We start from the raw sequence: 26107 nt of genomic DNA, 5'->3' as shown, positions 1-26107 counted from the left end.
GACGTGCGCCTAGTTCTGGCAAAACTAGGGCAGCACCTCGTCCTCGACGGCTCAGACTGCATCGACTTCGGCATCGACCATCTCCACGACCGCCTCGACGCGTCTCCGTCACTCTCCTCGCGCACTATGCGCTTGCGGCTTCATGTGCGGCTACCTCGACACCGGCACCCGACCACGACATCGACCACGGCATCCCCTCGCGCGGCTACCCCGACCAAGGTTGCACCGCCCAACGCTCTCGGCTCCCTCGACATCGGCACAAGGGCTACCACCTCGCCTGCACCTCATCAGCTTCCTCTACAGTCCAAGCATCCGCGACGCAACTCCGTCCACGATGCTCCCGCTATGACTGCGGGGGAGTGTCAGCCCGTTGGTTCCTACCTTCGGCTTCTCTCCGGTCTGACCGTTCGCGACGCTACTGTTGTTCACGTCGCTACCGCTACGACTGCGGGGGAGTGTTAGAGTATATTTGGTAGTTATAGATTACACGGGATTGTATTAGGATTGTTTTCATATTCTCCCTAGGAGGTTTCTTAGCTTCCAAGTCTTATACTCTATATATACTCGCCCATGAGGTGCAATACAATATCCAACATATTACACCAATCTCTCTCCCTCTCTATCGTTCTACATGGTATCAGAGCCAAGAGGTCTTGAGTTCAAGACCCGGCTGGCGCAATATAAAATAAAAATATTGCAGCCCACTTTCGATCCATGTTTAGGCCTGAGGGAGCCACACGTGAGGGGGAGTGTTGAAGTATAAATGCATTGCCTAATCTCTTCCATCAGATCGGTCTTTTGGTTGCATTGGTTAGAGCATGCAGTTCTACATGTAGCAGTATCAGCGCTACGACGGGGGGATATCTTGACCGTACGTATGTCGACGAAACGAACGAGAGGAAGATATCCAAAGCTCGTTCTGTACAGTCCAGACACGCGATACCGGCAAGCCGGCATCTGTCGGTACGTGCTCAAGGTTCGCCCATACCGGTCGGTCGGTCGGTCGTGCGAACCTGCATGGACGACGTGCCCAAGCAGTCGATCTCCATGCTCCAACACGGCTAGCCTGCGCACGGATATGAGAATATGACAGCACTTGGTCATGATGACACTCTACTCTACTCTAGCTGATCGAGCACGTACGTAGTACTCTTCTGCGGCGACACTTGCCGTTTATCATCGCCCTGACAGAAATTTACTGCATGAGTTGATAGCTGAAGGGACGTACGGGTCACACGATCACAAAACCACGAACCCAGATGATCCATCATCAGTGACCCAGCAGGACATGGTGCAATGCTCCAGCGCGAACGCGTTGCTAGGATGAAGAAGATCAAGTTTGCGGAATTGCGGTGAACCCAATATGAGTTTTCAAAATGTTGGGCAATCTGGTTGACGACAATATATTATGATTGGAGGTGTGAAAGTTGGGTGAACGATTGTAGCCAAAGGACACTGCCTGGTGAGATTTTTCATATCTAATGAGCTTTGTGACTCCCACATATCGCTACGAACACACTGCAACAAACAAGTTCAGCGTAGTGCACGAAGCACCAGACCTACTGCAACAAAACGGTTCCACTGTTGGTTCGATGCTAGGCACCTCAGCAACTAGATGAAATTTCAGGTGCACGCTCTCCGTTTGGAGTCAAGTTATCAACATAGATTGACAGCAACAAACCAAAACAACCCCTGCGATTCTTTACAGTTGGAATAAGAGTATCACCCGGCCCATTGCCGTCAACACTTGGTTCGCCCATAGCATACTGAATTAATGCATAGCTTCTTCGCCCATTTTTCCTGAAAAATTGTTACCACGCTACGGTTATATTCAGACCTACGAATGAACATACTACTACATCCATGTAAAATATGTTGTAAGCTAGTGAAAAATGCTCAAGGTACCTTCACCATGCGGTCGCTGGGGAAGGCAGAAGTTCGAAGGGTTTCCTGGGCCTCATCCATTGGCTTCCTCTTTGGTATGCTCAAGATAAAAGCTGCTTGGTCAGGCGTGCCTGCACATGAAGTTATTCTGTAACCACTCGCCCATCGCCGGTGGATTCCTTCACTCGGATACACAAAATCCAACTCCACAACCTGAAGATTCGAAGACATATTCAGTTTCATTGCGGCCTCGCATAGGAGACCGTAATATGTATAAAATCTCAGGCTTGCTACAAATGTTTTTATGTTAAATTCTCTAAGATTAACTACCCCATTCTTGCTGCAACATACTTAAAATATAAATATTTAACAGGCAAGGCTCAGGTTGCCAGTTGTAAGACGTGAATCACCTAAATGTCCAAAACAGTTTTAGATAGCTCTGCAAGTACATACTGTAGGATAACGTAGCATAGAAAACAAAAATTTTCCTACCGCGAACACGCAATCCAAGCCAAGATGCAATCTAGAAGACGGTAGCAACGAGGGGGTATCGAGTCTCACCCTTGAAGAGATTCCAAAGCCTACAAGATGAGGCTCTTGTTGCTGCGGTAGACGTTCACTTGCCGCTTGCAAAAGCGCGTAGAAGATCTTGATCACGATCGGTTCCGGCGCCACGAACGGGCAGCACCTCCGTACTCGGTCACACGTTCGGTTGTTGATGAAGACGACGTCCACCTCCCCGTTCCAGCGGGCAGCGGAAGTAGTAGCTCCTCTTGAATCCGACAGCACGACGGCGTGGTGTCGGTGGTGGTGGAGAAGTCCGGCGGAGCTTCGCTAAGCGTGCGGGAAGTGGAGGAGCGAGGCGGCTAGGGTTTGGGGGGAGGGGGGCGCCGGCCACTATAGGGGTGCGGCCACCTTGGTGGTGTTTGAGGTGGCCGGCCCCTCCCCCTTGTCCCTCATTATATAGGTGGAACCCCAAGAGGTGGTGTCCAAGTCTTCGAATAAGACCCGAACCAAATCCTTCCATAGGAGGGGTAATCCTAGCCCAACTAGGACTCCCACCCAAAGGTGGGATTCCCACCTCCCATGTGGGGGGTGGCCGGCCCCTAAGGGGAGTCCACTTGGGACTCCTCCCCCACTAGGGTTGGCCGGCCATGGGGGTGGAGTCCCTTGTGGACTCCACCTTCCTTGGTGGTTTCTTCCGGACTTTTCTAGAACCTTCTAGAACCTTCCATAGAACCTTCCGCGACATTTTATTCACATAAAATGACATCCTATATATGAATCTTATTCTCCGGACCATTCCGGGACTCCTCGTGATGTCCGGGATCACATCCGGGACTCCGAACAAATATTCCAACTTCATTCCATATTCAAGAACTACCATTTCAACATCCAACTTTAAGTGTGTCACCCTACGGTTCGAGAACTATGCGGACATGGTTGAGTACTCACTCCGACCAATAACCAATAGCGGGATCTGGAGATCCATAATGGCTCCCACATATTCAACGATGACTTTAGTGATCGAATGAACCATTCACATACATTACCAATTCCCTTTGTCTCGCGATATTTTACTTGTCCGAGGTTTGATCTTCGGTATCACTCTATACCTTGTTCAACCTCGTCTCCGACAAGTACTCTTTTACTCGTACCGTGGTATGTGGTCTCTTATGAACTCATTCATATGCTTGCAAGACATTAGACGACATTCCACCGAGAGGGCCCAGAGTATATCTATCCGTCATCGGGATGGACAAATCCCACTATTGATCCATATGCCTCAACTCATACTTTCCGGATACTTAATCCCACCTTTATAGCCACCCATTTACGCGGTGGTGTTTGGTGTAATCAAAGTACCTTTCCGGTATAAGTGATTTACATGATCTCATGGTCATAAGGACTAGGTAACTATGTATCGAAAGCTTATAGCAAATAACTTAATGACGAGATCTTATGCTACGCTTAATTGGGTGTGTCCATTACATCATTCATATAATGATATAACCTTGTTATTAATAACATCCAATGTTCATGATTATGAAACTAATCATCCATTAATCAACAAGCTAGTTTAAGAGGCATACTAGGGACTTCTTGTTGTCTACATATCACACATGTACTAATGTTTCGGTTAATACAATTCTAGCATGATATATAAACATTTATCATAAACATAAAGATATAAATAATAACCACTTTATTATTGCCTCTAGGGCATATCTCCTTCGAGTCTCCCACTTGCACTAGAGTCAATAATCTAGATTACATAGTAATATACCTAACACCCATGGCATTCGGGTGTTGGTCATGCTTTGCCCTAGGGAGAGCTTTAGTCAACGGATCTGCTACATTCGGATCGGTGTGTACTTTGCAAATCTTTACTTCTCCATCTTCGATGTACTCGCGAATCGAGTGGTAACGCAGCTTGATATGCTTCGGCCTCTTGTGTGACCTTGGTTCTTGTGCATTGGCGATGGCACCCATGTTATCACGGTAAATGATTAATGGGTCCAATGCACTAGGAACCACACCGAGCTCTACAATGAACCTCTTCATCCATACCGCTTCGATGAAGCCTGCGAAGCCGCTATGTACTCGATTCGTTGAAGACTTCGCCACCGTGCACTTGCTTCGAGCTTGCCCGGCTTACTTGCAGCACCATTCAATATAAACACGTACCCGGATTGTGACTTAGAGTCATCGGGATCGGTGTTCCAACTTGCATCGGTGTAACCGTTTACAACGAGCTCTTGGTCACCTCCATAAAGAAACATATCCTTAGTTCTTTTCAAGTACTTCAGGATATTCTTGACCGCTGTCCAGATGTTCCATTCCTGGATCACTTTGATATCCGCTAGTCAAACTAACGGCATGTGCTATATCCGGTCTAGTACATAGCATGGCATACATGATAGATCCTACTGCCGAGGCATAGGGGATATTATTCATCCTTTCTCTTTCTTCTGCCGTAGCCGGTCCTTGAGTCTTACTCAATACCTTGCATGGTAACATAGGTAAGAACCCTTTCTTACTTTCGTCCATTCTAAATTTCTTTAGAATCTTGTCCGGATATGTACTCTGTGATAGCCCTATTAGGCGTCTTGATCTATCTCTATAAATCTTGATGCCTAATATATATGATGCTTCACCAAGGTCTTTCATTGAAAAACTATTATTCAAATAACCCTTAACATCTGCTTAATAGTTCTATATCATTCCCGATCAATAATATGTCATCTACATATAATATCGGGAATGCTACGGAGCTCCCACTCACTTTCTTGTAAATACGAGGCCTCTCCATGACACTTCGTATAAACCCGAAGTCTTTGATCACCTTATCAAAGCGTCGGTTCCAACTTCTTGATGCTTGCTTCAGTCCATAGATTGAACGCTGAAGTTTGCATACTTTGTCGAGCATTTTTAGGATCGACAAAACCTTTGGGTTGTACCATATACAACTCTTCCTCAATGTCTCCATTAAGGAACGCCGTTTTGACATCCATACGCCAAATCTCATAATCGAAAAATGCAGCTATTGCTAACAAAATCCTCACAGATTTTAGCTTCGCTACCGGTGAGAAAGTCTCATCGTAGTCAACTCCTTGAATTTGTCGGAAACCCTTTGCGACAAGTCGAGCTTTATAGACAGTAATATTACCATCAGCATCTGTTTTTCTCTTGAAGATCCATTTATTCTCGACAGCCTTTTCGGCTCTCAGGTAAGTCTACCAAAGTCCATACTTTGTTATCATACATGGATCCCATTTCGGATTTCATGGCTTCTTGCCATTTGTTGGAATCTGGGCTCATCATCGCTTCTTCATACGTCGCGGGGTCCTCATCATTGTTATCCACAATCATGACATTTAGACAAGGATCAAACCAATCAGGAGTGGTACGTTCCCTTGTCGATCTGCGAGGTTCGATGGTTTCCTCGTTCGAAGTTTCATGATCATTATCATTTGCTTCCTCTCGTTGCCGGTGTAGGCGGTACAGGTACAACTTCCGGTACTGCGCTACTCGATCAACGAGTATAGATTCATCAATCTCATCGAGTTCTACTTTTCTTCCGAGTCACTTCTTTAGTGAGAAATTCTTTCTCAAGAAAGGTTCCGTTCTTAGCAACAAAGATTTTGCCTTCGGATCTGTGATAGAAAGTGTACCCTATAGTTTCCTTAGGGTATCCTATGAAGACGCATTTCTCCGCTTTGGGTTCTAGCTTGTCCGAGTTGTAACCTTTTTACATAGGCTTCGCAACCCCAAACTTTCAGGAACGACGGCTTAGGTTTCTTATTAAACCATAATTCATACGGTGTCGTTTCTACGGATTTTGATGGTGCTCTATTTAAAGTGAATGCGGCTGTCTCTAATGCATAACTCCAAAAAGATAACGGCAAATCAGTAAGAGACATCATAGAACGAACCATATCTAAGAGAGTTCGATTACGACGTTCGGACACACCGTTTCGTTGTGGTGTTCCCGGCGGTGTCAATTGTGAAAGTATTCCGCATTTCTTTAAATGCATGCCAAACTCATAACTCAGATATTCACCTCCACGATCAGATCGTAGAAATTTAATCTTCTTGTTACGTTGATTTTCTACTTCACTTTGGAATTCCTTAAACTTCTCGAAAGTTTCGGATTTATGTTTCATGAAATAGATATACCCATATCTACTCGGATCATCTGTGAAGGTTAGAACATAACGATAACCATCGCGCGATGCTACGCTCATTGGTCCGCACACATCGGTATGTATGATTTCCAATAAGTCGGTAGCTCGCTCCATCATACCGAGAAAATGGAGTCTTAGTCATTTTTCCCATCGGACATGCTTCGCATCTATCAAGTGACTCAAAGTCAAGTGATTCTAGTAATCCATCGGTATGGAGTTTCTTCATGCGTTTCACTCCAATATGACCAAGACGACGAGTGCCACATATAAGTAGAATTATCATTCAATTTAATTCGCTTAGCATCAATGTTATGTATATGCGTATCACTACTATCGAGATCTAACGAGAAATAAGCCATTCTTTTGTGGTGCTCGACCATAAAAGATATTATTCATAAAAATAGAACAACCATTATTCTCAGACTTGAATGAATAACCGTCTTGCATTAAACAAGATCCGGATATAATGTTCATGCTCAACGCAGGTACATAATAACAATTATTTAGGCTTAAAACTAATCCCGAAGGTAGATGTAGAGGAAGTGTGCCGATTGCGATCACATTGACCTTGGATCCGTTTCCAACGCGCATCGTCACTTCATCCTTCGGCGAGTTGTCGTTTATTCTTTAGTTCCTGTTTCGAGTTACAAATATGAGCAACCGAACCGAGTATCAAATACCCGGGTACTAGAACGAGAACCGGTGAAATGAACATCTATAACATGTATATCATATATACCTTCTTTCTTCTTCTTGACAAGGCCGCTCTTCGGATCAGCCGGATACTTGGAGCAATTACGCTTCCGGTGTCCCTTCTCCTTGCGGTAATAGCACTCGGCCATCGGGCTTAGGGCCGTTCTTAGGTTTCACGGGAGGCGTGGCAGCTTTCTTGCCACCCTTCTTGAATTTTCCCTTAGACTTGCCCTGTTTCTTGAAACTGGTGGTCTTGTTGACCATCAACACTTGGTGCTCTTTCTTGATCTCAATCTCAGCAGCTTTTAGCATGCCAAAGAGTTCAGGTAACTCCTTGTTCATGTTCCGCATATTGTAGTTCATCACAAAGTTCTTGTAACTTGGTGGCGGTGATTGAAGGACACGATTAATCCCCGGTCTGTTAGGAATCACTATTCCCAAGTCACCGAGTTTCTTCGCATGCCCGGTCATGGCGAGCATGTGCTCACTAACGGAGCTGCCTTCTTCCATCATACGAGCTGAAAAATTGTTTCGATGCTTCATAGCATTCCACGGCCGCATGAGTCTCAAAAATAGTCTTCAACTCTTTCATCAACTCATGAGGATCGTGGTGCTCAAAACGTTTTTGAAGATCGGATTCCAGACTGCATAAGATGGCACACTGAACTTGAGAGTACCGAGTTTTCCGAGTCGCGTAAACAGCTTTTACTTCATCGGTTTCAGTTTCTGCAGGAGGGTCACCTAGCGGTGCATCAAGCACATATTGCAGATTTCCGCCAGAGAGGAAGATCCTCACATGACGGAACCAATCGGTGAAGTTGCTACCGTTGCTCTTAAGCTTTTCTTTCTCTAGGAACTGGTTAAAATTGATTGGGGACGCCATCTCTACAACATATATTTGCAATAGTTTAGACTAAGTTTATGACAAATTGAGTTCAAATTTTAATTCTACATAATTAAAAATCTAGATGAACTCCCACTCAAAACAATATCCCTCGCTTTGTCTTAGTGATCACACGAACCAAATCCACCGCACCAAAACCCGATCATCACGAGAAAAGGTGTGATTTCTTTGGCGAACACTCAAAGTGTTCATCATATCAACCATATGATTCATGCTCTACCTTTCGGTATCATGTGTTCCGAGACCATGTCCGTACATGCTAGGCTCGTCAAGGCCACCTTAGTATCCGCATGTGCAAAACTGTCTTGCACCCGTTTGTATGTACTTATTGAATCTATCACACCCGATCATCACGAGATGCTTCGAAACGACAAGACTTGATAACGGTGCTACTAAGGATGAACACTTTATTATCTTGAGATTTTAGTGAGGGATCATCTTATAATGCTACCGTCGCGATCTAAGCAAAATAAGATGCATAAAAGGATTAACATCACATGCAGTTCATATGTGATATGATATGGCCTTTTTGTCTTTGCGCCTTTGATCTTCATCTCCAAAGCACGGACATGATCTCCATCATCTTCGGGCATGATCTCCATCATCGTCGGCGAAGCACCAAGGTCAATGGCGCCGTCTTCATGATTGTCCTCCATGTAGCAACTATTACAACTACTTTGAAATACTACTCAACATGAAATTTAAAGACAACCATAAGGCTCCCGCCGGTTGCCACAATACAATAATGATCATCTCATACATATTCATCATCACATTATGGCCATATCACATCACCAAACCCTGCAAAAACAAGTTAGACGCTCTCTAATTTGGTTTGCATATTTTACGTGGTTTAGGGTTTTTCGATATAGATCTAATCTACCTACGAACATGAACCACAACGTTGATACTAATGTTGTCTATAGAAGAGTAAATTGAATCTTTACTATAGTAGGAGAGACAGACACCCGCAAAGCCTCTTATGCAATACAAGTTGCATGTCGAACGAGGAACAAGTCTCATGAACGCGGTCATGTAAAGTTAGTCCGAGCCGCTTCATCCCACTATGCCATAAAGATGCAAAGTACTCAACTAAAGATAACAAGAGCATCAACGCCCACAAACCATTGTGTTCTACTCGTGCAACCATCTATGCATAGACACGGCTCTGATACCACTGTAGGATAACGTAGCATAGAAAACAAAAATTTTCCTACCGCGAACACGCAATCCAAGCCAAGATGCAATCTAGAAGACGGTAGCAACGAGGGGGTATCGAGTCTCACCCTTGAAGAGATTCCAAAGCCTACAAGATGAGGCTCTTGTTGCTGCGGTAGACGTTCACTTGCCGCTTGCAAAAGCGCGTAGAAGATCTTGATCACGATCGGTTCCGGCGCCACGAACGGGCAGCACCTCCGTACTCGGTCACACGTTCGGTTGTTGATGAAGACGACGTCCACCTCCCCGTTCCGGCGGGCAGCGGAAGTAGTAGCTCCTCTTGAATCCGACAGCACGACGGCGTGGTGTCGGTGGTGGTGGAGAAGTCCGGCGGAGCTTCGCTAAGCGTGCGGGAAGTGGAGGAGCGAGGCGGCTAGGGTTTGGGGAGAGGGGGGCGCCGGCCACTATAGGGGTGCGGCCACCTTGGTGGTGTTTGAGGTGGCCGGCCCCCTCCCCGTGTCCCTCATTATATAGGTGGAACCCCAAGAGGTGGTGTCCAAGTCTTCGAATAAGACCCGAACCAAATCCTTCCATAGGAGGGGTAATCCTAGCCCAACTAGGACTCCCACCCAAAGGTGGGATTCCCACCTCCCATGTGGGGGGTGGCCGGCCCCTAAGGGGAGTCCACTTGGGACTCCTCCCCACTAGGGTTGGCCGGCCATGGGGGTGGAGTCCCTTGTGGACTCCACCTTCCTTGGTGGTTTCTTCCGGACTTTTCTAGAACCTTCTAGAACCTTCCATAGAACCTTCCGCGACATTTTATTCACATAAAATGACATCCTATATATGAATCTTATTCTCCGGACCATTCCGGGACTCCTCGTGATGTCCGGGATCACATCCGGGACTCCGAACAAATATTCCAACTTCATTCCATATTCAAGAACTACCATTTCAACATCCAACTTTAAGTGTGTCACCCTACGGTTCGAGAACTATGCGGACATGGTTGAGTACTCACTCCGACCAATAACCAATAGCGGGATCTGGAGATCCATAATGGCTCCCACATATTCAACGATGACTTTAGTGATCGAATGAACCATTCACATACATTACCAATTCCCTTTGTCTCGCGATATTTTACTTGTCCGAGGTTTGATCTTCGGTATCACTCTATACCTTGTTCAACCTCGTCTCCGACAAGTACTCTTTTACTCGTACCGTGGTATGTGGTCTCTTATGAACTCATTCATATGCTTGCAAGACATTAGACGACATTCCACCGAGAGGGCCCAGAGTATATCTATCCGTCATCGGGATGGACAAATCCCACTATTGATCCATATGCCTCAACTCATACTTTCCGGATACTTAATCCCACCTTTATAGCCACCCATTTACGCGGTGGTGTTTGGTGTAATCAAAGTACCTTTCCGGTATAAGTGATTTACATGATCTCATGGTCATAAGGACTAGGTAACTATGTATCGAAAGCTTATAGCAAATAACTTAATGACGAGATCTTATGCTACGCTTAATTGGGTGTGTCCATTACATCATTCATATAATGATATAACCTTGTTATTAATAACATCCAATGTTCATGATTATGAAACTAATCATCCATTAATCAACAAGCTAGTTTAAGAGGCATACTAGGGACTTCTTGTTGTCTACATATCACACATGTACTAATGTTTCGGTTAATACAATTCTAGCATGATATATAAACATTTATCATAAACATAAAGATATAAATAATAACCACTTTATTATTGCCTCTAGGGCATATCTCCTTCACATACACATGCCTGTATGTTTTGTGAAGTCATATGCAGACATTCTGTGTAGATGTACATATCAGTGTTTAGCACAGATGAAGTTATATCATACATGAGGAACCACAAAATTCATGAAAGGATTATTTACAAAAGATTTTTAATATGTACCACAAAGAAGAAGTGCATGCATGTGTTTTAACCTGGTCAGAGTAACCCGCATTCCTCGACATGACAACTACCCAACGATTTCCGGCAGTTCCCATAGATGTGACATGAAAACCTTCTTTCCACTTTCTATTGATCCAGTTATAAGGAAAATATTCACTGACTTTGTATGCCTGCTGTGTATATGGAGTTCCTGTAAAGATTGCAAACACCAGAGATTAAAGGGGCATATCATGGAAAGAAAAGAACCCAGTATGAAGCATCAGGATCGCATACATTAGACAGATGCTGATTATATATAGTAGCGAACTGTCAAAGCGTTACGTAAATATTAAAAACAAAAAATAGTAAAAAGTAGGCTCATCACTAATTTATGAGAACAATGACCAATAGCAGATAAATATAACATGCCCCAGACACTAAGCGGACTAAAAATGGTGTGCAACCTCCACAAACTAATTCTGATGACCTCTACATAACCTTGGTGTACAAGATGTTCTGCTAAATGTTTGTTTCAAGATAACTCTTCATTTTCAAAAGAGAACGACTGCGCGCATGATAAAATGAGTTACAATATCGGTAGAATGGTAATCTCCCCTCACCCGCTATGACCCCATGCATGCTTTGTGATGAAACATTGATGTGGTGCATCATACTAGGAGAATATTGTCTATAGAAGTATTATTTAAAAAAATATAATCTTTCACGAAGAACAGTAGTTGTTGACAGAGAACAGGTAATTCACAAACCTCTGGACATTACAACCAATGAGCTTCCATTGGTTGCTCCAGCTATTGATGTTATGTAAAACTTATTATTCCACTGCTCCATAATCCAATCCTACATACAAATTTACAAACAAGATAGTATTGAGGATTCTGGATTCAATAAAATGCAAACTTGAGAAGGCAGAGACAGTAGGCCACCTTGTGCACGAAAAATTGGGAAACCTCGTAAACTTGAGAAGAAAAATCGGTCCCAGCATCCATGACGAGAGTCCACAGATTTGTTGCAGAAGCTACGCAACTAATCAACAAGCCAGCTTCATTACCTTCTTCTATACACTGATGCAGCCTTGAATTAGATATATCGTAGTGGTATCTACAAAAGGCAGAGAACATATATTGACATTTACATTAATCAATAACACCTTTAATTTAGGAAGGATATTAAACATTCATCAATATCCAATGAAAAAGGTACTAACAACTAGCATGGACGTCTTTTTAGTTACAGAAAAGCATAATCGTATAGCTTCGGGTAGATGATTTCACCAGGATATCAGATACAATTAAGGCATGAATAATGTGGATGACTTCTAGATGTGGAGTTTCAGACCAATAGATATGGCACACAACATCAATCGCCACAAGACAGGTGTTGTATTCAACTGAAATAACCAAAAGACAATAACTGGATCTCCGCCTTATTAAGAAAAATAATTGGAGGTAAAAAGTCACATATTCATATAAACAAGCTATTTAGAACCATCAAAACGCTTAAAGTTATCTAATCCTTGATCTCAGGTGTGAAGAGTATATGAGGACTATGTGGCACATATGGAATGTGGCAGGGATCTCTGGGGACTTGAAGTACTAGAACAGGCCACTTTCAGAGGGCAAGGAAATGAGGAAATAATAATCTGAGCAAGCAAAAAAAACGATTTGAAGAATATCTCACAATTTTCATATTTAGAATAAATAATTACCGCTGCTTTGTGGGCCAACTAGCATTATAAACCGAAATCCACTGAGTTGCTGGGTTCCCCGACCGAACTATTTTCATAGGACGTTCATCTTCTTCAAGATTTACTACCATTCTCCCACGTTTATTTCCAACCTATAATTTGCATAACAGAAGCATGAGTAAATCTAATACAAGCAGTACAGATACATGTTGTCGATAAAGCAGTATAGACCTCTAGAGCTCCATCGATCCTGATGGGTCTTGAAGCAGGTCCTTCAATCATATCCTCAAACAGAGAAACAAGTTTTCGGTAATTTGGTACTTCATCAAATTTCATAGTAGTGACCATCTCAACAAAACGTTTGAATGGATCAGGACAGAATTCACACAGCATCTCTGGAGAAGTTTCCATTTTCTTCTTACAAACAAGAAAGCTCCTGTTATCTTCCTGCATTAATAAGCCAGCAACACTGAAGTAGCGAATTGAAAATACTAGTAAAACCCTGTTGAGCATATCAAAGGCTTACCTGAATGCCTTTCCATGGTAAGCTTCCTCGTAATAAAAACATAAGGGTGTATGCTAGAGATTCCAAATCATCCCTCCTACTGCTTGTACGACCTAAATGGGCATGGACACTCGCATATCTAACTGTTCCCCTACGAAAAAACGAAAGGAAATAAGTTAAATAGGTGCGGTAACTTTGTACAGAAAAACTAGTCAGAACAAACCTAAAAATGCCTGGCCTCTGGTCATATTGAACATGCATGTTGGATGACGCTATGTTCCTTTTCCAGTTGGATGCTGCATAATTTTAATATCAACAAAACCATGTGAAAAAAGATTTGTGGGACACAAAAGACATCAACGTTCTACTAAGTAGCCAATGTCTTTGAGTTCTGAGCAAAGGGCAGACTGCATTGAGAACATGAGACCGAATATCCATATACAAAGAACATTATCTTATGCAACAGCATACCTAAACCAAAATCAACCAGGAAAATCTTCTTTTCATCAGCTGATCCAGGCTGACCAAGCAAAAAGTTTTCAGGTTTCACATCACCATGTACAAAGCTGGCAAAAATAGGAGGCGCGGCAAGAGTTAACATTAATGAATAGTAGAAGATTAGAGGAAATGCATCTCAGAAACATCAAATGGCTTTAAATTACCCTTTCGAATGGATCTTCTCAAGAATTGATATGGCTTCAATGGCAATACAAGCACCCATTTGAAATGTCACCCTGTTAGGAGTGTTGATACTTTCAGCAAATGGTAAGTTGAACTAGTGGACAGGGTAAAATATTGATGAGATACTTACTCCTGTCCCTGTGAATACCAAACATCCTTGAGGCTTGGACCAAGCATATCCATTACCTGCAATTTTGGAATGATGGTTCAGTGGAAAGATCATAATGAGTTAAAAGGCATTTCTGAATGCATAATTGTTCTCCAAAAGTTAAACTCACAAGAATGCAGTAGTCTCCTTGGCAACCCATGTGGTGTACTGATGGTATACCATAACAACCATTGAGAGCCCTGCTCACAAAATGTTAATATGCCTTGCTCCACAGAGAATTATATAAATGTAAAAGGGATGATTGTGTATAGTTCTTACTGATAGACTTGCCACTCAAATGGGGGGTCATAGCTACCTGCTTTGCTTCTTCGAAGCTCAAATTTTAGTGCAACCTACATGATATTGATCAAGATAAGGTTTGCATATATTAAGAACAGACTTCGGCATCCATCTAGATAAGGCAGTCAGGCAACAGATGTAACCTCCTTGCTTGGACCTCCAAGAGTAACAGGTATTTGTCTGCCAACATAGACCTTGCCAGAGCCACCTTGACCTAACTTTCTGCCAGTTATATACCCTGGGCCTACATCAACCTGCATAGTTATATAACATTTAGAACTTTAGCTTAACAAATGGCAGTAAAACTAGCAGATGATATTTTAGTGGTAGATCAGTAAATATATATATCAATACAAGAGAGGTAAGCTAAGTACTACTTCGTGCAAAACTATGCATAAGCAGGGAAACATGAGAAACCTATTTGGGTGATGAAATTTTATGCAAAACCGAGCTATTGTAAGTTAGTCGATCCAGATTATAGAAAATGCAATATTTTGCAGAGTTATCAGCCCGTCCTAATTTTTCTTTCCAAAGAACCAAACAGAGCAGGATTGTGTTACTCTGACAAAATAGCACACTGGTCTCCTCTTTTACATGTTGAAGAGTAGCATAATGATTTGCTGATCCCTCGAGGACAGTAGAGTATAAAAACTTCTATGTGACTGCTGGGGCCTCCGATTCAAGATGATGTTGGTAAACACCAGGACTCAAGGGAGGAAAAATTATGTTGCTGATTGTATGCTTCTGAGTTGATTTGTGACAAAGATAAACTTGTTGCATCCTGTTGATATCTTCTGAGTTGATTTGTGACAAAGATCATTATCCTAACCATGTGGAGACTCTGGAAGGCTCGGAATGATGCAATTTTCAAAAACATAACACCCAACATGCATGATCTGGTCGTGTCAATCCTTGAGGAAGCCAACCTATGGATGATGGCCGGCGCCAAGGCGCTACGCCGGCTACCCTTACATGCTAGACCTCCCGATGCTGCAGCACCTTAGAGTACCTAGGCGGCTAGGCCTAACGAAGTTAGCCTTGTATAGTTTCATTTTCTTTTCTCTGAACTTCTTTTGTAGCTTCACTACCCCCTGTATGCTCCCGTCTTCTCGACGGCTTCTTCTAATATACAATGATGCATGCTTTGGCATGTGTTCAAGAAAAAAAAAATCCCTGGGTGCTATTGTAATACTGTTAATATTGTACCCTCCAGAACTCCGCTGCAGTTAACTTTAGCATAGGTGGAGCATTGAACAATTTTCTTTTTTGTTGCACCTGGATGCTGAAACAATGGTTTGTCCTGTTCCGTTATCTTCTGATAGTGGAACCTGGCCGTTGTTGGTCGTATGGAAAAAAATAAACTAGCTGGTCCACACCAAACTGTGCAACCTGCTACTATAACATTTTCATTTTTCTTCTGATTTAGTAATTAATTATTAATTGTTGGTGATTGATTAATTTTCTAAATCTAATATCTGGTTCCTCATTTTTAAACACTAAAGATGCACTTCTTTTCCGCAGCTTGTGTTAAAAATGTGCAACGAGTTGCTAGAACAATTTCAAATCTAGGTAACTGCATGTTTCCGATAATTAATATGCAAAAATAATTATAGTTGCAGAATGTGCAATTACATTGTTAATATTTGAAATTGTCCTAATATTTTATATCCAACTTTTGATTTAAAAAATGTGTAGCTTGGCAGTTGCAGATTTATAATACTCCCTCCATCCCAAAATAAGTTGCTCAACATATCTAGAAAAAGTTGACCAAGTTATTTTGGGACAGAGGGAGTACTATTTTAGTTTTTTCTAGAGTATGAAATTATAATTTTACAAAATAAAAAACTAGTCCAGCTCCGCCTTCGAGAACTGCATGTCCAACCCACGCCACGGTCTCATTGGATCCGTGCGCAATCTCCACAGCCAGCGCACCCTAAGGCTAGTGGCCATTCGGGCAAGGTCAGGGATCCCAAGTCCGCCTAGGGCAAGCGGCCTGCACACCCTGGCCCAGTTCACGTGGCAGTTGCCTCCGCTGGCGTCTGCCCTGCCCAACCATAGAAACCCTCGCAAGATCTTGTTGACCTGCTTGAGCGTCTTTTTGTTGAGGCCCAGCACCATCAGCTGGTGAATGGTGATCTTTGCTGCCTCCACCGCCATGGTGGTGGGCAATGGAGAGTCCGCCCTCTTCTGGGAGGACCGTTGGGTGGATGGCAGATCCATCAAAGAGATGGCGCCAGAGGTGTACGCGCTGGTGCCGAAGCGACGCAGGAAGGTGCGTACGGTACGTGAGGCGCTGCTCGATCGCGCTTGGATCCCCGACATTGCAGGGGCGCCTAATGCCCTCGCAATGTGGCAGTATGTGCAGCTATGGGGCAGGCTTCGGGAGTTCCAGCTTTCAGCGGATGATGATAGGATGACTTGGCGATGGACGGCTGATAGCCAGTATACCTCCCATTCCTGCTATGAGGCTCTCTTTCATGGAGCCATCACCTCAGCATCGTGGGAGCTAAACTGGAAGTCCTGGGCGCCTCCCAGGGTGAAGTTCTTCATTTGGCTGGCCTGTCTGGACAGGTGTTGGACGAGTGAGAGGCTGGCGCGTCGAGGCCTTCCGCATGCGCCTAGATGCCCACTCTGTGACCAGGCTGAGGAGACCATGACGCACCTTCTCACAGGGTGCTCTTTCTCCAAGACGATCTGGTTCGAGGTCCTCTCGTGGATTCGATCCACCTCGGGACCTCCTTCGGAGGGCGACTTCGCGGAGTGGTGGTCGCAGGCAGTGCGTACTACCCCTCGCCTGCTGCGCAAAGGTACCTCGTCGATCATCATGCTCACGGCGTGGTGGATCTGGAAGCATCGGAACGCTGTGATCTTCGACAATGCACAGCCCTCGGTGCCATCCTTATTCGACGACATCAGGACTGAAGCGCGGCTATGGGCGGACGCAGGAGCCCGGGGTGTTCGCCTTCTTCTCCCCTAGAATAGGGTCTCTTTTTCTTGGGTTGAGTTGTAGTGCGGAGTGTTGGCCCCCCACGGGGGGGCATGTACATATAAACCTTCTTTCTATCAATGCATCGAAACGCAAGTCTTTTGCGTTTTCGCGAAAATAAAAAACTAGATGGTAGCATAGTTTAAAAAGCCAGACCGTCGATCAAACCTGTCGAGCTCTCATTTCAAGGTCCACAGGTCGGACAAATGGTTCTAATTCCATTGTCGCGCCAATTGTTAACAAATTAGCGGAAGCGCTGACGTCTGTAGCGCCTGGCAATTCGAGCGCTCCTGGTTTTCTCTAGTTTGCAACAAAACTGGCGATCTGGCTAGGATTTTGCCGGTTCGCTTGCCTGTACGTTCCACCTAGTGTAAAAAGCCAGTTAGGGCACCGGATATGGTATTTTACAATCAGGCCATGGTCCGGTACGTTTTTTTCAACTAGGGATGGTAGGCTTGGTGGAATTTAACTGTACCAATCCCAATTCCTCAGTTCGATCCTGCATAAAGATTATACAGTCTATGTGGGCCACTACTAGTGCACTAGCCGAGAACTGCTTTGTAGCCAAAGACATATACATTAAGATTTATCAAAGGTGTTTCAGTGAAATATGAGCATCCAATGTTTTCCCAAAGAGCCAGCACGGAGAAGGGTTGGGACATTCAGACAAAATAGCATATCACTTTATTTTACATGTCGAGAAAAGCATGAAACTAATTCGGTGACCCCTCAAGGTCAATAGAGTATAAACCTCCTATATACCTATATTCATTGATCAATTTGATATGAACAGAACAAGTTAGGTCCATTGGAGATTAGGAAAGCATACCCTCTCTGGGACTGGCGGCATTGCAGTGGCTTGGTCTTTGGTGGTAACTTCTAGGGGTTCATTTCCCCTAGGCTCCAAATCCAGGCTTTCACTTTCATCAGTGCAACTGGCACCGCAACAAGCGCATATAGCGGTATGATTAACAGCCTATGAATAGAACCAGTTACTTGATCAATCAGTGTGACAAAAAAACAGATGCAGAGAATAAAAGAAAGCCATCCAAACCTTCTCAGGTTGTGGCGTTATCATGGCTGCGCTCTCAGGTTCCTTGTTCAAACCATGGTCTTGCTGCACTCTACCTGCACCGGTTGCCTCTCCAGCGATACGTTGAGGGAGGTCCTGCTGAGGCAGGTCAGTCTGCACACTGGGTTTGGGTGGCGGCCTTCCTCTTCCCCTTCCAGCCCTCCCTCGTGGAGCCGTACTGCCGATTTGATCCTGGCCAGTCTGCAGCAAATCATCAGTAACCCTGAACCGCTTGCCTCCATGCTTGGATGGTGGCCTTCCTCTTCCCTCGTCAGTCCTACTCCTAGCACGCTTTGCAGCCCTCCCCCGTGGAGTGTCATTTTCAATTTGATTGTGCAGAGCCTACCAAGAAAATTGAACAATCAGGCCGGGGCAAGTGGACACATTGATCGAACAACAGTGATCACCCCGTTTCAGCAGGCAGGCAGCAGTGGTGAGGGTTCAGTTAACAAAGCCTCGCAGCTACTGGGTCGCGATCAACAAGAGAAGCTTGCGGAAGTAATGTCACTGACGAAACAAAACAAAACACTCTTTTTTCTTCTTCTTTCTTTGGGCTTAGGGCCTGCTAGTTAGCCAGCTATTGCTTAACTCTAGCAATATGTTTTTTGTACATACTACTTTTTGAAAATTTATAAATATACACAGTGGGGAAACCCACTGATTCTTCTCAAAAAAACAAAACAAAACAAAAAAACAAAAAAACAAAAAAAACAAGTGCAGCCCCTTATCGAGTGAGGGGAAACCGTACCGTTTCAGGCAGTGCCGGCATGGCGGAATCAGCAAGTGCAGCCGGTGCGGACCCGTGGGCGGCGCTTTCACCGCCCCTTACCGAGTGATCGGCAGCCCAGCCGCCGCTCTCGTCATTGGTGGCCGCCCTGTTCAAATCAATGTCCGGCCGCGCGGGAACCGAGGCAGGCGGCGCGGCGCCGTCGTCAGGGACGGGTCCGGGCTCGCGCATGGAGAAAAGTATGGCGGCCGCTTCCGCCGTGGACGCCATGGCAGCGCACCGGGTCGGCAGAGAGGGCTCGATGAGCGGGGAGGCGGACTGGTGGAGGAGGAGGAGGAGGGCTGGGGCGTGGGATATAGCGGCTGGGCGGTGGGCGGTGAGAGCCTGAGAGGGCGGCATTGATGGAGGCGATGGCGAGGAGGGGACAGAGCAGAGAGCAGCAGGCGGCGGAGCGGGGGCAGTGACATGACCGGCCGCCTTGGAAGTTGTATCTGCTGCCGCTCGAGCCATGGCCCACCTATGTACTCTCCAGTCTCCACGGCTCCTTCCTCCCGTCCGGAATTCCTACTTGCTGGATAGTAAAACGTGGCCCCTCCCTAGCGGCAAGTTCCCCCTCCCCTCCTCTCCCCTGCCGCCGTCGTCGGTGTGCGCCGCCGGGCCTTGCCAGTGCGGTGCCGGCGGTGGCGGGCCGGACTCTACCCGCAGCTAGGACGGGGACGCGGGGGCCTCGGGACAGCGGCGGTGAACTCAGGCGGCGGCGGTCTGGCGCGGCGGCGTGGTTTTCGTGCGCCGGGGTGGTCGGAGGTGCGGCGGCGTCGCCGTTGGCGGCGGCACGGCACGGCCGGGGTGGTGGCGGCGGATCCTGCTCCGCCCGGATCTGGGCCAGTTCGGGCCCCATCTGGGCTGGGCGGGGCGTAGCTCCCCCTGACCGGCGGCGGTGCTCCTGGGTTTTGGTGGTGCTGGGGCGGTGGTGGTAGGGTGGCGGCGGCGCCATGGCCGGCTAGCAGCAGCTTGGCGGCGTGGGCGTACCGGGCCAGGCGGGCCTGGTTGTCCCGTGTTGCCATGTCCGGTCGGCTCCCGCGATTGCGGTGGAGGTAATTCCCTCCCGCTAGGCTATGGTGATGCTTCCCCCGGCCCTGCCATCTTCGGTAACCTCATCCTAGGCCCTGCGTCAAGGACCACCGGGGAGACAGCGAGGACGACGTCAAGATCGTGGTGGCGCGTGCTTGTGGGCGGTTGGTTGGGCGGAGCACTTCGGATGAACGGGGTGGTGGTGTTGGGGGTTGGGAGAAATCCTTGTTGGCCTTGCCGACGCCGTCGCGGTGACGCCTGAGGGCGCCGCCTTGCCTTCCTAGAGGGCGTCAGATGTACCCCCTCGCCCAATCCCCTCCGTGGACTGGGGGAAACCCTAGGATTAGTCCGGACAGCAGCGGCGTCATCGTCGTCCTCCTTGTTGAAGGTGTTGTTTGGTACGCGGTAGTTCGGAGTGCTAGGAGTGTGGTAGGACTTTTCCGGGAGGCGCAGCGGTGGGGGTTGTCCTCGTTCTTGTCGATCTGCCGGTGTTGGCATTCTTTTTCTTTTTCTTTTTCTTTTTCTCTGTTGGTTCCTTTGGGCTTGGTTGTGCGGCGGCCCCAGCATGTTTGTTGTATCGTGGTTTCTATATTAATATAGCGGGGCGAAAGCCTATTTCGAGGAATGGTAGTGTACAAAATTTATTTCAAATTCGATAACGTTACGCAAATACTTTTTTGAATGTCCAATACCCACCATTAGTTGGATAGAAGAATCAACGTTCTGTAAATAAAAATTTCACTCTTTTTTATTGGCTGCAAGTCTATCGACAAAAGACTTCACCGCCCTCGGTTAGTTTTTCAATGGTTTTTTATTTTGTTTCAAGATTTTTTTATTTGACTCCCTTCCTCGCCATACCATGAAGATGTTGGTATTCACCGTTAAGTTACCGCACCATCACCTCTAGTGAAATGTTGCCAGTGGCCTCCTCCATCCCATTTGTTACCACCGCCATTAGTGCCTCGGATATCGGCAAACAAGAGGAAGGACGAATGGAAATTGAAAGCAACAGAATACGTTCACATCTTTGTACCTAGTACATAGGATATCGAGGAAGAAGGAAAAAAAAAAGGGAGTGCCCAAGCGACGAGAAAGATAAAGAAGGAACCAACAACAAGGGGTAAAAAAAGACAACACCCAAGACCAAGAAAGAGATAAAAAGAGATGAACCGGAAAATTTGGCAACAATACAAAAGTGTTAGATTGCACCCATGTATGACCTTCTACAATAGTGATGAAGAAGAAAAGACTAGGCAAATTTGCTGATGGCGAGGCCGGAACGGACCGATGGTTCGTCGACAAATGTTTTGCATTTCCAAAATAAAGAATCGCCATTGTCATTTTTACTAATTTGTTTCTGCAAGAAAAACGGCAGCAAAGTTTGTGATCCAAGTTTAGTTTCGACGTGACGCTCGATAGAACATGAGAAGAAGGAGCATCTCCACAGATGTTGGTGGAAATAGCTCGTTTATCAGTGGTGGAGAGAGACCTTGAAGTCTGTGTTATCTTTCAAAATCTGTGATGTCAAATATATGTATTTTTACTTATTTTTAATATATTTTTCATGATTTATAACACCATGCAAAGGATTTACAAGAAACATGTGTGGTCAGTTGACCACAGGTCACAATGTGGCCACGCCACTGCGTTTATACCAACTTTAAAAGTTGTGTGAGCGTGCATTGCGTTACAAAATGCCCATCGTACTATATTAGCACCAAAAAGGGAAAAAAAGAAGATAAAAGGTTGTAAAGTACTCTGGATAAGTGGTGTTTTGGCACATGGGATCATATGATCCTTTTATTTTGAAATACATCTTAGATATATTTTAAAACATCAAAAAATTGAAACAAAAAATTCGCACGTATATCTTCATGTGCCCACTAAATTTAGAAGTTGTTTCATGAAAATTCTACTTGTCTTGTGGCATGTATAAAAAAGATAAAATTCGATGCTAAAAATAACGCTTATCACAACATAAATTTTCTCTTTGTTATATAGAACACAAAAAATATCGATTTTTTCTCGAAACTTGACAAACGCACATATATTATGGAGATGTACATGTAGAATTTTTGTCAAAAATTTTGGATACTTTAAAATATATTTTCTTGATAGAAGGAGCATACCTACCCGGAAACCAAATTGAATTTCCGTCTGGATAAGAACAAGCAGCTAGGACGAGCTAGCATATCAGCTCCAAGTACTCTTCTGAACTTGTGTCCCAGCAAGCAAGCAACTGCAATTCTACTTTTCTGATGCTCCCAAAGAAGTCAAAGGCTATACATAGTAGTATCAGGGCTACGGGGGTATAGCAGGTTGCTTGACCGTACGTATCACTGTACCAATACTCAGGTGGCGTGCGTACCATTGCCATGTATACCCTGCGTACGTAACCACCTGGCGATTTACACAAAAATAACCCAAAAGTGGAAGAAAAGCACAGACTAACCCTCCGGCGAAACTATTTCACCAATCTAACCCTTTTGTGTGGCGCCCCTCCCACGGGCGCCACACATGCCCATGTGGCTCCCCTCCTTCCGGCGCCACACACCCAGCCGACGTGGCCCCCTCGCCGGCTGAGGCTGGTGCGCCCGTCCGACGTGGCAGCATGTGTGGCGCCCCTCCCAACGGCGCCACACATGCCAACTTATATCATGTTTTCGGTCGAAAACATCCAGGGGCTCCGGAACGTCTGGGACTTAGCCATTTTGCGAGGCTCGATATGTGGCGCCGATGCCACGGGCGCCACACTAGCATGTGTGGCGCCGATGCCACGGGCGCCACACATCCACTTAAGTGTGGCGCCCGCGCCCGCGCCCAGCCCGACCCTCTCTTTCTTCTTCCTCTTCTCTCTGCTTCTCCCCCAACCGCCGCCGCCGCCCGCCTCCCCTTCGGCCCCCCACCAAATCGACCAAGGAATCGTCAGATCCGGCCGGCCAAGTCCTTCCTCCTCCATTCCTCAAGGTATTCCCCTTCGATTCCCTCACATTCATCCACTAATTTCATAGATCTTGCTAGATTTGCACATGAACCCTAGACATGGAAACTAGATTTGAAATGGCTATGTATGTGTTGAATGTGTATGTGTAGGAACCCTAGATATGTAGGAACCCTAGATGTGTTGAATGAAATTTTACATGTATGTGTTGAAATTTTAGCAAATGCATTCTATTGTCTTACATATGTCTATTATGGGCCTAGGAATGGTATGTCTTACGAAATTCATATGTGTGATGTATTTGGATATGAACTCTCATGTATGTGTGATGTATATGTGATTCGAAAGTTAGATATATTCTCATGTATTTTTGATGGAATAACTCATATTTGTTAGGAATGTATGTGTGATGGCTTATTTGGATATATTCTCATGTATGTGTTGCTCATATTTGGTATGAATGGCTCATAATATGTTGTATGTGTTGCTCATACATGTAGGATGGTGTGGCTTCTGGATGAAGAGTACGACGGGGACCACCGGGCTGTTCATATGACGGAGAGGGGAACGGATCTTCACCCTTTGAAGATTCGTTACCATGGCACACCGGATATACCTTATGACGAGAGGTACACGGAGTTCATCCGGCCTACCGGTCTTATGCCGTTCATATCCCTTGTAAGCCGTGGGGGGCCACACATGAACCCCTCGGCACTCACCGCCCTTGTCGACCGGTGGAGGCCGGAGACTCACACCTTCCACTTGAGGGCCGGCGAGATGGCCCCTACTCTCCAGGATGTTTCCATGATCCTTGGACTACCTATTCAGGGCGAGCCACTTTGTATGAACACAGCTTCTGATGGGTGGCGCGGACGGATGGAGGACCTTATTGGCGGGGCTCCTCCGCCGCCGGAAAATCCAAAGGAGAGAGTTCCCGCCGGCGCGTCTTTCACTTGGATCAGAACTAACTTTGCGAGAATGCCCCATAGAGGCCGACGAGGACACTCGGAGGACGTACGCCCGCGTGTACTTATGGTACATGATTTCCGGGACTCTCTTTCCCGACGGTGGGGGTAAGCTGGCCCATTGGTGTTGGCTGAAGGCGCTTACGGTGTTGGACGCCCGGTGGAGTTGGGGAACGAGCGGCACTTGCCTACCTCTACCGGCAGGTGATGATTTGTTCTATGTACTATTTTCCTATAGTAGTGCGCTACACAAAGTAGTAACCAAATATCTTATGTACGCGGTTGGACGAAGCTTGTCGCGGGATCGGGAGCAAGACTTGTCGCAGGGTCGGGAGCAAGGCCGGGAGCGGCGGTATTGGTGGATGCATGCTCCTACTTTCCGTATGGAGCTGGGACCGCCTATCGGTTGGGCGTCCCGGGGTACTCAACGAGACGCCATGGCCTCATTTCCCTCACTTTCTGATCGGGAGCCCACTTGGGCATACCTTTGGGACAATGTCTCGGAGATGACGAGCGATCCAATGGTCATGTACGGGCAGTACATCTGCGGAGTTGGACACTCTTACCGCCGAGCGGAGTAACCGATCACTGCGGAGTTGCAATCCTAGTTTTGATTGATTCTCTTGGCATCTACTAAATAATTGTATGCTGCGAGGTGGAATGGGAGCCATATGGTAGCTACTACCGTATTGGCGCGGCGATGACCGACCTAAACCCGAAGTGCACGGAGGAGGCGCGGTTCGGCGTATGCGCTGCCCACTCATATGCATGTGGCTTGTTGAACACCACCAGCCGCAAAGAGTGATGAGACAGGTTTGGGTCTGTATCGGGAGTGCCCACCAACGTGGCAAGACACGGACAAGGCGCTTCACGGGTAAACTTCGGAATCATGCGATGGAAGATTCTTGATAGAAGAGGTACAAACTAACTTGTTGATTCTTGCGGGCTTGATAGGCGGCGGCAGAGGAAGATCACAAATTGGCCAGTCCATCATAGCGGCCACATCACAGCGTTCCAACACTGCTTGGAAGCAGCACGGAATGCTGACCCTGAGCAGATTGTGCCTCACGACTTCACCGCTTTCAACAACTACCTCGAGTGGTTCCATCAGAACACGCGTATCGAGTTAGTGAAGCGCGCGTATCGTCAGGAGATCTTGGACGACCCCATCCATTTCGATGAGGTTGGGCAAAGCCAGCACGACACTTTTGCTCGCGAGAGGGAGATCGACTTCTATTGCTTCCGAGCTGAACTTCGTGGTAATGGATTCTCTCACTAACTAGTACATCATCTAGATTGCCATGTGCTCGCTTAAATTGTGTATGCTATGTTTGTCACGGCGGGAGGAGATCCAAAAACCGGCGAGGAGTGCGAGACTATGTGGGACCAGAGCCACAGAGATGAAAAGCCTGTTTCACCGTTGCGGAATTTCATTAAGGTATGATCACCAACTTTGAATGTACACTACTATGTTCCGGTGGCTTTGTAACCGTGAGTTCCATGACGCGAGACATCGCACGAAAGATGCGGCGGTTAGCGAACTTGCTAGGTTGCCGCGAAGGCGAAATCCCTACATCCTCCTCTTCCGAAGAACATGTATGGACTATTTTGTTGCTGTGAAACATGTTCTTACTAATTTCAACTTTTGTAATCTCATGTGTTCATGTTTGTGCAGATTCCTCCTGAGGACGACCTAATTCTGAGTCAAGCTGTACTTCCGAAGCGTACCTCCAAGCAACGGTCAGCTT

At 46.0% G+C, this 26107-nt stretch overlaps 1 protein-coding gene across 1 annotated transcript; it reads right to left on the bottom strand.

Annotated features, from left to right (window-relative positions):
* Positions 1 to 1740: 1740 nt before the first annotated feature.
* LOC124697666 (casein kinase 1-like protein HD16) lies at positions 1741 to 19892 on the bottom strand. The gene is made up of 18 exons (XM_047230219.1): positions 19404 to 19892; positions 18638 to 18997; positions 18413 to 18559; positions 14741 to 14851; positions 14577 to 14650; positions 14428 to 14497; positions 14280 to 14335; positions 14131 to 14202; positions 13940 to 14034; positions 13692 to 13764; positions 13490 to 13619; positions 13195 to 13410; positions 12985 to 13115; positions 12203 to 12377; positions 12026 to 12116; positions 11312 to 11469; positions 1906 to 2097; positions 1741 to 1800 (listed from the first exon to the last, which is right to left on the bottom strand). Exons 1-18 carry the CDS (start codon positions 19890 to 19892, stop codon positions 1741 to 1743), a joined length of 2700 nt encoding a protein of 899 aa, XP_047086175.1.
* Positions 19893 to 26107: the final 6215 nt, after the last annotated feature.

Source organism: Lolium rigidum, chromosome 3 (assembly GCF_022539505.1).
Source record: "Lolium rigidum isolate FL_2022 chromosome 3, APGP_CSIRO_Lrig_0.1, whole genome shotgun sequence".
Taxonomy (NCBI): Eukaryota; Viridiplantae; Streptophyta; class Magnoliopsida; order Poales; family Poaceae; genus Lolium; species Lolium rigidum.
Note: the sequence above shows the minus strand (reverse complement) of the source record. Positions and strands in the feature narration are given on the sequence as shown.

Excerpts from the sequence above, each read along its gene's own strand:
- LOC124697666 (XM_047230219.1), bottom strand. The coding sequence starts at position 19,892 with ATGGCTCGAGCGGCAGCAGATACAACTTCCAAGGCGGCCGGTCATGTC. Across the intron at positions 14,203-14,279 it reads TGGTATTCACAGGGACAGGA|GGTGACATTTCAAATGGGTG; the intron begins GTAAGTATCTCA and ends CACTCCTAACAG. Across the intron at positions 13,116-13,194 it reads GGATCGATGGAGCTCTAGAG|GTTGGAAATAAACGTGGGAG; the intron begins GTCTATACTGCT and ends TGCAAATTATAG.